This window comes from Trachymyrmex septentrionalis, unplaced genomic scaffold (assembly GCF_001594115.1).
Source record: "Trachymyrmex septentrionalis isolate Tsep2-gDNA-1 unplaced genomic scaffold, Tsep1.0 scaffold51, whole genome shotgun sequence".
Taxonomy (NCBI): Eukaryota; Metazoa; Arthropoda; class Insecta; order Hymenoptera; family Formicidae; genus Trachymyrmex; species Trachymyrmex septentrionalis.
In genome coordinates, this window is record NW_017305683.1 from 2,645,554 (window position 1) to 2,658,025 (window position 12,472).

The 12,472-nt window shown below is 32.3% G+C and overlaps 2 protein-coding genes across 2 annotated transcripts in view; one reads left to right on the top strand and one right to left on the bottom strand.

Annotated features, from left to right (window-relative positions):
• Positions 1-7,306, bottom strand: part of LOC108751650 (DNA topoisomerase 3-alpha-like) — an 8,337-nt gene extending 1,031 nt beyond the window's left edge. Inside the window, exons 1-9 of the mRNA XM_018491935.1 lie at positions 6,858-7,306; positions 5,488-5,834; positions 5,131-5,249; positions 4,698-5,044; positions 4,337-4,625; positions 3,633-4,131; positions 2,885-3,224; positions 2,172-2,793; positions 1,870-2,101 (exon numbers count right to left, since the gene is read on the bottom strand). Of these exons, the coding sequence (XP_018347437.1) occupies positions 1,870-2,101; positions 2,172-2,793; positions 2,885-3,224; positions 3,633-4,131; positions 4,337-4,625; positions 4,698-5,044; positions 5,131-5,249; positions 5,488-5,834; positions 6,858-7,070 (3,008 nt within the window). The 5' untranslated portion in view covers positions 7,071-7,306. The remainder of the gene's footprint in view (positions 1-1,869; positions 2,102-2,171; positions 2,794-2,884; positions 3,225-3,632; positions 4,132-4,336; positions 4,626-4,697; positions 5,045-5,130; positions 5,250-5,487; positions 5,835-6,857) is intronic.
• Positions 7,307-7,649: 343 nt separating this feature from the next.
• Positions 7,650-12,472, top strand: part of LOC108751739 (E3 ubiquitin-protein ligase MARCH6) — a 7,861-nt gene continuing 3,038 nt past the window's right edge. Inside the window, exons 1-5 of the mRNA XM_018492117.1 lie at positions 7,650-7,704; positions 8,123-8,222; positions 10,168-10,615; positions 11,193-11,514; positions 11,761-12,134. Coding sequence (XP_018347619.1) covers positions 10,229-10,615; positions 11,193-11,514; positions 11,761-12,134 — 1,083 coding nt within the window. The 5' untranslated portion in view covers positions 7,650-7,704; positions 8,123-8,222; positions 10,168-10,228. The remainder of the gene's footprint in view (positions 7,705-8,122; positions 8,223-10,167; positions 10,616-11,192; positions 11,515-11,760; positions 12,135-12,472) is intronic.

The window sequence follows — 12,472 nt, forward strand, 5'->3', positions numbered from 1 at the left end:
ACAATTTAAAAGTTAAAATAATTTCTTCTCGCTTATGAAATAACAATATGAATAGAAGTCAGGAGAGCTGTTATAATCTTCTGATAAAATAATCTGCTGCAATTTCTATTTTTCTTAAGAAGCGATGAGTAACTTCGTGTAAAGATGAGGAATTTCCAGATTCTATTACGAAATAAAAAATCTTTCCTTTATTTTCAACATTATCAATACTATAACAGTTCGCGGAAAATTAATTTGAAATTGTGAAGTATCAAAACTTATCACGTATCTTATGGCATAAAACTCATCAGTACGAACCGGAATATGTAAAAAAACCTTTAGTACCATAATTAAAAATTTTACTTTTGACAATAATGAAAAACCGTCCAAACCGCATATATTGTGAGAGGAAAGGAGAGGAAAACGAAACATGGAAGGAGAAATACTAAGAGTGGAGAGAGGAGCTATTTCCAATGAGTGGGAGATAAATTTCAGCAAAACGTTTAGTGTCACTCTGTTTATTCAAGCCACTTTCTTGCCGTTTGATATGAATCATCTCCGAAACCAACCTTTTATAGTAAGAACGTTCTGAATCAAGAATTCTGGCGTTTTCCCAATCAATCTTTTGATCATTATCCAATTTATGACACGAGATTACAGACAAAGAATTAGAAGGTTTATTTAAATCTTTAATGTGTTCTTTAAGTCGCGTCTTCAATTTTTTTTTGTCTGACCCACATAAGAATGATTACAATCCTGACAATTAATTTTGTACACAACATTAGAGTGCTCTTCTTTTTTAATCCTCTAATATTAATAAAAAATTTTTTACCATTTCTTAAAAAAACTTCTGAAAAATTCAAATTCTTTATAGTAAATTTGATTTTGAGTTAGTATATAAACCAATGAATAGCATGAGCACGTTCATAAAAACCGGCAAGAACAAGATTAAAGTTATTTTCCTCTCCTTTCCTCTCACAATATACATAGATTCCGGTTTGGACGGTTTTTCATTATTGTCAAAAGTAAAATTTTTAATTATCGTACTAAAAGTTTTTTACATATTCCGGTTCGTACTGATGAGTTTTGTGCCATAAAATACGTGGTAAGTTTTGATACTTCACAATTTCAAATTAATTTTCCGCGAACTGTTATAGTATTGATAATGTTGAAAATAAAGGAAAGATTTTTTGTTTCGTAATAGAATTTGAAAATTCCGTATCTTTACACGAAATTATTCATCGCTTCTTAAGAAAAATAGAAATTGCAACAGATTATTTTATCAGAAGATTGTAACAGCTCTCCTGACTTCTATTCATATTGTTATTTCATACCATAAGCGAGAAGAAATTATTTTAACTTTTAAATTGCGATCATTGCGGCTGTAATTGTATGCGTCTTTTGATTATTAATTCTCTATGTAATTTTTATTTTAACATCCGATCTGCGTTTTAGTTTGTAAGTCTTTCATTTTTGTCATCTTTTTGTGTACTGATGATGGTCAAATCTTGACCGAAACGTTTACTTATTTATTTGGAATTTTAAATATATGACTTGTTTAATATCTATTGCTGTGGCTGTGCTCTTTATTATTTATCTTTTGTAATTGTTTAGCTTTCAAACATTTTATTTTTATTTTTACATATATTATATTAAAGACATAAGATTTGCTCTTTTTAGCTGAACTTTTTGCAAGGTTCATCTTTTCTCACTTTCTCTCCAATATGGAGAAAAAAGGAAGAAAGATGAATCGTGTAAGAACTTCATTATAGTGAAGCTGTTAATGGACAATACTAATTATGACTTCATCACTCATTAATTATTAATTGACATTAATATATGGTCAGCCGAGAAAATTTATCACTCTTTCTGGTTTGAGACTTTACTTACTTTCGAGCGGGCTGATTACAATTACCAATAACATTATTCGTAGACGGATTTCCCCAATCGTTATTAGAAGTGCCAGCACCAGAAAAGTGACCAGCACTATCGTTGTTTCTGTTCGAGCTAGATTCCCAAGTGGAATATTCGCTCTCTGTGTTAGACTCGGCGCTATCAGATCCCCACAAAAAAAAGTTACAACCGCTTCCCTGAGGTTTAGCGCATTTGTAAAACAGACGTCCTAAAATTACAAGTGTTATTCAAAGCGTCTTACGTGACAAATCATAAACTTATATGCAGTCGCTACTCACCTTTATTTGGTCCATCTTTTCTAACTGTTAACTGTATTGCAGTCTCATGACAGTGACATATAATCTCAGAATTATTGTCTGTATTACCCCATATATCTTTTACATTGTTTGTATTGCGAGAATTTCTGAACGTGGATTGATTTGTTCTGTTTCCTGGATTGTTAAAATCACTTGAATTAATCCAAGAAAACTGATTTTCTGTATTGTCCGATATTGTACTTCTATTGACAGTATTTGACCTATTTGAACTATTCGACTGAGAAATATTAGAATTCTGGTTTTGTGTATTTGATCTGTCGGATGATATGACAGAAGTTCCGATCAAGTCAACATTGTTGTTATTTCGTACAAATCCTGTACTATTAGGAACTAGCTGAGTACTTCGCGATTGAAATGTATTTGAAGTAGATTGAGATGTATTTGAGGTGGAATTCAATGTATTTCTCGTATTATTGTGAACAGTATAATTCGTTCTTCCAGTTTGTTTAATGCAATCTTCTTTAATGTTTAACATTTCGTTAAATATAGTATCACAGCCTATACAAGTTGTGTGAGAGGTACCATACATGGGTATCACATTCCTGACTAATTTGAATTTTAATTTGTGTATATTTTCTGTACACTGAAAAATATTAATCGTACACAAATTTAATAGCTTACAAAAACACATATACTTATGTGAAATACACAGCGAGCAAAGATGTTATATTTACCTGATTGCATGTTTCATTTAAAACTTCCACATCCTCTACAGCTTCTGAAAACCAGATCACGTTGGTACATTCTGGATATCCCATACAGGTAATATATTTTCCTCTGCCTTGTCGTCTCTGTTTTAGAACCATGTCAGAGCCACATTTTGGACATTTAAATATAGTACTAACTGGAATATTAAGCTGTATTTGCTCAGTTTGAAGAGGTCTTTCGTCAAGGTAGTGTGCTAAAGAATCGTCTATCAAATTGGCGCGTTCTATAGCCACTTGGAACACTTCGCGATATTTATTAATTTGATATTGTAATACTTCATTTGGGTTTTTCTTACTCTCGCATATCCTATAATAAAATATGATAAAAATAGATTTATAACATACCCATACAGAATAATAATGAATTCGATTGAATGCACTAGTACGCACTCGTGCATATTAAAACCGTTGTATACTAATTTATATAAAGTGAAATGCAAATGTTTTAAACAAACGTTTTAAAATTGTATAGAAATGGGTTAAACTTTAATCCATTTCTATATTTCAAACAATTATAAGTAGAAATTAAATTGATAAAAATTTTAAATAATAGGAAGAATTTATATTAAACACACATCTTTATATCAATTTATGTAAGAATTTATGTAAGAATCTTTATATCAATTTATGTAAGAACATTAATTAATGTGTACTAATGTGCGTCTAATCAAATTGGCTATAAGAGATTGTCTAATAATACATTAAGTTGGCTTACAGTTGTAAATCTTTTTCTAAATCCGCACGCAAATGCGGCTTGGACATTTGAAAGCCCATATTATCATAACCCATGACCAAACCAATTCCCAATTTGCCTGGCATAAAATGTTGAGTATCCGTTAAACCCACATATTGCCTGGATTTGATGGTATCAATATGGTCAGCATGAGTAGCGTCCGTACCAATGCCGTGTTTGTCCATTAGTGCGATCAACTCAGCCTCGGTTAATAAATTTGGTGCTGAAGTTTTCTCTTCCACCATATCAATGCTAGTTGGTCGAAAAACTTGCCGCTGCTCGTAAGAATGAATCTGCTTGTTATTCCATTTTTCGTATATGTACACATCGAGATAATTCTTCGTTATGATTTCAAGACCGTTAGTCTTGAACTTCTCTCCCGCTATATCAATTTCCACCGTTGTTTCTCGGCCCTCCGCATTCTTTGACAGACAAGCCAGAAAATGTCGAACCACAAATTCATAGACCTTCGCTTCGTTTCCTATTGATAAATTGCAACTGACTAACGCAATCGAGTTAACGATAAATAACCCTTACAGAAATTTAATACCGAAAGATGATTAATTAGTTATTTTGAATATTAAAAGTACTATTTATCAATGCTTTTATTCAAAATGAGTAATTCCCAGTATTAAATTGATAGATATTAGATTTCTATAAGAGAAGAATAAGTACTATAAACGGACCATACAAATTGTCGGTATACTTTATGGGATGAATAGGAGGATGCGCTTGATCGCTTTTCTTTCCTTGTCTGGGAGTTATTCCAGATTCCAATAAATTTTGCGCAAAGTTACCCCATTCCTGATTGTTTACTTGTTGCTCTACTAAAGATCTTAGATTCAATTCCTTCGGAAATATATTCGTTTCCGTGCGTGGGTAACTAATAAAACCTTGGGTATATAATCTCTCCGCTATCCTCATTGTCTCCTTTGCGTTTATGCGTAACTTACGAGAACCTTGCTTTTCCAATTCCTGAATTGATAATTTTTTAAATAAAATGTTAAATATCTCGCAACTTAAATATATCTTAACTTGGTTACTTACAATAGTATCCAGAGGTAAAGGTCTCCATTTGCTTTTTGGTTTGCATGTTACTTTCTCCACTGTAGCTTCCGGCTGTTCCAAGCACATGTCCAGAAATATTTGACAAGGCATTTTTTCAAACAATCTTACTCTGGCCCATCTGAATTCTACAGATATTCCCTCGCGATCGTCCATTACTTTTAGTTTCCAATATGGTTCAGACTTGAAGCGATCGATGGCAAGAAACCTCTCGACTACAAATCCGAGCGTTGGAAACTGGCAGCTTCCGTAACTGATGAGCAGATCTCCAAGAGTGTTGGGAAACACTTTCTGTAATCTCAAGGTCTGAAATCTCGTGAACGCGGCACCTGTCAATATGTTTTGTCAATTAGAAATTTATAACAAAAATTACAGTTCAATCATTCTAATTAATGACGTTTAATGAAAATAGTACCTATTCGTAAATCTAATTCACTTCTTACGTCTACGGCATCGCTCATCGCCTTATCTGGCTGTGTCAAATTTTGCAGAGCTCTTTCAACAGACGATCTCGTAATTTCTGAGAATTTTGCTCTAAAACATTAAACGGACATTTATTACAAATCTTGTTAAAAATATGTAACACAAAAAAATGGCTGCGTTCAGCAAAAAAAACTAATCAGTGAGTGAGAGCTCAATGATTCTTTAATGATTGGTTCTTGTCTTTAGTTATTCGCTGGATCTAAAAGTAGGAACCAATCATATTAAAGAATCAGAGCGCTAGTAATCAGTTTTCTCTGCTAAACACAACAACTAAAGTGTCATCAATTACCTATATACACGGATATTAGGCTTGACTGCTTGGCAGACTTGAATAATCTCAAAACCTATGTTCTCCCCCTCTCTGTCACAATCTGTCCAAATAATCAATGCATTGCAGAATCGGGCTTCTCGCTCCAAGGTTCTCTTAATATTTTCATGATTCTCTTCCACACACCGCTTAGATACTGGAGCATCAAATAAGTTTAATGGATGACAGCTGTGCCATTTACGATAGGCATTTGTAAAATCATAGCCTAATAAATGGCCAGACACAGATGTCATCAGCATTTGGCAATTTTGGCCCCATAGTTGTATGTTAAATTCGAAGATCTTGTTGTACTTGGAGAAACCTTCCCTCTACAAAAAACAGAATCGTTAGTATCTGTTTCTATCAAAGTAAGATTAATTTCGATTTACTTTTTATCTTTCTCTTTTGTAATTGTAAGAAAAAGATATAAAGAATAAATTAAAACCAAGATTAAAATTAATTAATATTAGTAATGGTCATAAAAAATATATTCCTACAGCTCCCTTGGTTCATAAATAATAAATATTAATATTAAATGTAAATAAAGAGATTGTATATTGAATAACACACACACGCGCGCGCGTGTGCACACACACACACACACATACGCACATACACACACCCATATATATAAAGTATAAAAAATAATTGCAGACAAAGCAAGACAGTAGTCAAATGCTGATTTGATTCCTAATTTGAGTAATATATTCAACATAACAAAATTAATAAATAAATCAATGTAAACAATAAGCAGAAGATATTAAAATATTTGCAACATAAATTATGAATGTATAATATATATATTAAAAAATTAATAATTAAAAAATGTATGAAAAGTTAGACTAGGTTTATCCAATTTGAGTTCTGAAGTCATACAAAGCATCGATGCAAAAAAATTAATATGAGTAAGATTTTGGAGACTGTAAAGTATTGATACTTGTCTGATCTACGCTTAGGAACACTTTACAGTCCATGAAATTTTACCACTTATTCTTTTTCAAAAAATTCTGAACTAGTTCTGAACTAATGCAATATGTTAAAGTGAAACAAACTATCTCACTCTAACTTACTGCATTAGTGTATATTAGTTCAGAACTGTGGAAAAAGAACAGGCCTTTCACATTAAATCTTTTTGTGTTGATAGTTTTGCATTTTGGCTCCAGAGCTCAAATTGGACAAGCCTAAATTAGATAGAAAAGAATACAATGCAAATGTTACATTATAATATATAATTCTGACAAACTGTAACTGTTACAAAATAAAATATAATTGAATAACGAGAAGTAAGTAAATGATAATCAAGAATTATTATTGAGAAAGCGCTCTATTTATATAAATAAACAAATGCTTACCCTTCTGCTGGTACCATGCGATAAATAACCAGCAATATTTTTAGCAGCATCAGGTTTTTCAGCAACATTGAGAACCTTCATGATACTCTTTGAACAGTATTGTCTTAACAAGCAAAACGTATAACCAAGGTTTTTACTAGACAAGTTGCTAGTTTTCAGACCGTAATATATCATACAATTTAATGTGATGGTATAAGACTTAAAAAAGGCCATTACATGATTTTGGCATTGTTGACAATTTTCCACCTCGAAAGTTATAAATTTACTACTTAAGCACTTTATTTGATAATAAATGCAACAATAAACGATGTATCAATACGTGATTTATCTACTTTAATTGCGTTACTGGAATGACTAAATCGACAGAAAATAAACGTCCACTTCCATGTTCTATCGCGTAATTTTACACAGCTCATTAACGGCGAGACCAAACCTCGCTACAAAATTCTGTTTACGCATCGATCTGTGCACATGTGCGGCACAATAAGAATCGTATATATTGTTCAATCAACGTGCAAGAAGTGCAAGAAATTCAACTGAAAAGAACAAAGTGAAAATCGAGGGCAGAGAATCGAAGATGATTGACCGACGTGTCAGCCATGTTCAACATTTTCTGTTCGACGACCAATCGACGCGTTCGACAACAAATCCAAAAAACGATCGATTCATAGATCTGTTCGCATTGCTTGAAATCCCTCGAAATTTTTGTATTTAAAATAACAATTTAATATATTTATTAAAATGACAACATAATATATAAAATAACATATTAATAACAATATAATAATAAATAAAATATATTTAAATGTTGAAAAGAGAGAAAACGAAGAAGCTAAGTGCATAAAGTGTAAGTAACATGAACTTTACATTGCTTGCATTTTACATTTTTTCGCACTTTTCGCTCTTTAATAATATTATTACATTTACAATTATAATTCTATTATTATTATATCCATCTCCTTCTAGATGTAAAAAATTTTAACTCACTGAGAAAATTAATCCAACACTGGTACAATTTAGTGGAAATCGATTTATATATTTTCAGTGTATTAATAAATAATTTAATCCTTTAATTACATATTCTGTTGTCAAGGTAACCTCATAACTTTTAAATGATTAAATTATTTTTATACTAAAAATATGTGAATTAATTTGCATCCAATTGCACTCTAATGAGCACTAGTGTTGCACTAGGTTTCCCAGTGGAAAATCGTAGTGATTTTGCATTTAATGGGTTTTGGGAGTGAGAAATCACTAAATTGCAGAACGTAGGAAGAACTTGGGAGCAGTGAAGAGTGTGGATGTCCCTCGTTTTTTGCACAATAATTTTCGATCCGATGTGGATTTTTCTCAGGATACATACACGTGAGTATTAATTACTGAGTGTCGCGTTACGCTATTATATCGCGTTACGTCATCATCGCGTCTCCGACGAGTCGAGAGATCCGCTCGCGCAAGAAATCGTAATCGTCAAAACGCATAACACGTACACACGTCAGGTTTCTTGTTTTGTCAGGACGGATTGTATTCTCTTCTCTCCCCCAAACGGTCCGATAATCCATCCCAAAACGCGATGTTCTAGACATCATAAGCCATCGATGGCTAACGGTCGTATATTACGCATTGTTTCCCGGAGAAAGGAAAGGTCACGGAAACCTGACGTGTCGTACCACATTGAGCGTTGTCGTTGTGTCGTGTCACGTCATGTCATTGAACGATCGTTCCTACATCGTGTTTAATTTGCATAATTAATGGATACACAATTACTATTATCATCCTGGTGAAACTTTTTAGGAATTCTTGTACGAATTGGAACACTTCAGAAAAACAGTCTACTCTCTTTTTTCAGAATCGTTTATATATGTGAATTCTGAAATATCTTAAGATTTCTATAAATAAAAAAAAATACCTTAAATTTTTTTAGATTTTAGTATATTTTATTTCACGCTTAATATATATGATGTATTAATTTATCCTTGTTATTTCAAATATTAAAGAAGGATAAAATGATACATTTCCAAGTAGAACAAGTCATTGTGATGTCAAAATGACTCCAAAATAATTATTAAAAGTAATTTTCCAATTATTCATTTTAATGTCATTTTGACATCATAATGACTTGTTCTACTGAAACAAAATACATTAATAAAATCTAAAGAAATTTAAGGTATTTTTTATCGTAACTTGTTCTGCTTAGGTCATTGTATATTATGTGAAACGAAACGCATTCTAAGATTTTATCAGAAATTATAGAATAAGAAATCTTAGAAATTTTAGAATATTTTACAATTCACATATATGAAGAATTTTAGAAGAGATATCTGTATATTTTTTCGATATTTCTGAAATATCCCAGTTTGTGTAAAAAATCTGAAAAATTTTCTAACAAATTATAAAATTATTTAAAAAGTCTGAAAACTTATGAAATTTACATAAAAATTCTGAAAAATATTGAAAATTTTCAGAAAAATATTCACCAGGACGAACAGAAATGTGACCTACAATTAAAAGAATAATCTCGTTTTGCAGGCTGCATCAACTTTCATACATTTCGTTTTTCTTTTTTCCTTTTCATATGCACGATACGAACTTTGTCGTCCACATATTTGTTTATTAATCTGCAATCAGAATTATTTACAAACGAGAGAAGATAAAATTTTCTCTCTTTGATTTTATGTAATTGTTGGATCCGATGAATTCAAGAATTTTATTTGGAAGATTTTATGGAGAAATTTCACAAAAAATATACAGTTTGCTATTTATAATCATAACTTCAATGCTTAAAAGCTGTGCGATAGTCTTTTGCAAAGTGTCATTTAATGTAGAATTAGAAAATCCAATTCTAATTGTCAAAAATCAAATCCAATTAGATTTTAAGATTATAGTATATTAATTAATACAGCCTTGACTATAAGTCATAAATATAAAATGCATCCAACATTTGTTGTATTTTCTTACAAAAGAAAGTAGTAAAAGCTACAAGAGAACTAACAAAACATTAAAAATTGTAAAAATTAATATTTTTTTCAATAAAATTGTTTTTTAATATATTTTTTCTTTATTCTTTACATCTAGAATGTTTCCGTTAATTTGTTGTGCTTCATACTTATGGCCTAAACTATATTTGTTCTGAGTCCTCAAATTTCCGTTTCAGCTTTTTCTTCTAAAATTTCGTAAACGATCTATTGATAATACAAATTTTGTTAAAATATCATAAGATGAAGTGTGTATAATTATATATATCTTTTTAAAACTTTCATATATTGTTAAATATGTAATGTAAGATTCATGGATGTTTCATGTGTTTCAGCAATAGAAGATCGTTTCTGACTTCCTTTGCTTGATACGTGGCTGTTTTTAAAATACCAAACATGACGGAGGACATGTTAGGTGCGGACATCTGTAGGGTCTGTCGATCCGAAGGCCTCGCAGACAGACCTCTGTTTCATCCCTGCATATGCACAGGCAGCATTAAATGGATACATCAGGAGTGTCTGGTGCAGTGGATGCGCTATTCGCGCAAGGAATACTGCGAACTCTGTGGTTACCGTTTTTCATTCACACCTATATATAGTCCAGACATGCCACGGCGTTTACCACTGAGAGATGTCATAGGCGGTTTATTCTCAAGCATTGTTACCGCCGTAAAATATTGGTTACATTACACACTAGTGGCGATCGCGTGGCTGGGAGTCGTCCCATTAACTGCATGTCGCACATATAGAGCTCTCTTCAGCGGGCCGCTTGATTTAGTTCGGGTAAGTGAAGGAAATGCGAAATTAGATTTGTCGTATGACAAATTTTTCAAGCATGTTAATTGACTGCAAAATAGAAAGGTTCTTGAATCTCTTTAGCCAATCAATAGGAAAAATTTATCATATGATATATTAGCTGAACCTTAGATTAGAAATTGAAATTGAAATTGAAATTAACGAATTAATCGGACGAAAAGCAAACCGATATCAAGTTTAGTAAATTTTGTTTTGATTAGTTAAATTAAATCTCGCTCTCAATCTCAATTTGTAATCTGATACGGGCATAATAGACTTGATCTTGACTTTAATATACACGGAAAAAAAAAATGTAGCATTATTAGTAATTATAAGTGGAAGAGAGCTAGACTAAATAGATAAGACTAAATTAAATAAGAGAAATATCCTCGCTTGTGAAGTGGATCTTGATGTCTAATAATATTTATATGCAAATTTATATTTATTTTCAAAAATTACTATGAGCTAATACTGTTAATATATCTATTTATTTTTTTCGTGCAGGAAAGTTTGCGATTTAAAAATTAGTACTAATAAATTTAATATTGAAATTATGTATTTGCAGATAATGTCGTTACCGATGGATATGCTTTCCACCGAAAGTATATCGTCGGATGTGTTTCACGGTTGTTTCGTAGTTACTTGCACTTTGTTCGCGTTTATCGGCCTGGTATGGCTACGCGAGCAAATTTTACACGCGGGCGGCCCCGACTGGCTTGAAAGAGATATACAACTGCCCCCAGTTGACAATCCCCCACAAGCAAACGCACAACGACCACAACAACCTCAGGAACAACGTGCTATGCCACAAGAAGTCCAGGACAACAATAATGTTCCTCCTTTCATTGATCCACCTATTCCTCAAGAAGGGGAGTTACATAATGAAGGTAATTTGACAAAATGAGATAGACTTTTAGATTTTTAAAAATGGTAAAGTGTTACAATATAATAACGTGACAAAGTTTATACAATAACATAACGTAAAAGTGATAGTGTCTTGCATTATAAAAATTTTAAAGGCACTGAAAGGCATTGAACTGCTTTTAATACTCAAAATAAGTAATTAATCATCTTGCAGTAATAAATTAGCTAGTATTAAATGGGATTTTTTATTTCATTCAACCAAATCATAGATCAACGTCCCATATATCGAGAAATGGCAGAAAACTTGGCCAATAATCCACGAATTGGCGAACCCGAAGATCTGGTGAGAGACGTACAAGCACCAGCTCCTCCCATACCACCCCTTCCAATCAGGGATGAACTCGGTGTAGACGGTGGACAGGCGAATGCTGCGGGTGGCGAGCGTTGGGCGAGGGGACATGCGGTGCAGGCCCATGTAGTGGGGCAGGCGCAGGGTGAAGCCGAGGAAGCCAACTGGAATCCTATGGAGTGGGACAGACCAGCTGAAGAATTAACTTGGGAGCGTCTCTTAGGATTGGATGGATCTCTTGTCTTTCTTGAACATGTCTTCTGGGTTGTGTCTCTAAACACTTTATTTATCATGGTGAGTTTATATATAGGATGTTTCAGAAATCGTAATATAATTGGAAAGGAGGTGATTTCTTATACAGGGTGTCCCGAAATTTTTTGCTAAGCGCTCTTGTGCAGATAGAGTAGACTAAATCTGAGTCGAAAAATCTTCTACCATTTTGCAATTTTCGCAATAGTTAACAAGATATTATTTACTAAAAATTGCCGAATATTGGTCTTCAATAATTTTTTTCTCAAATATTGTCAACTTTACAAAAAATAATAACTAACCAAAAAATTACAAGAAACAAAAATTGTTTATTTTTTTCTCATAGAACTGTAAGAATGTTTGAATTTTTTATCAATTTTTTA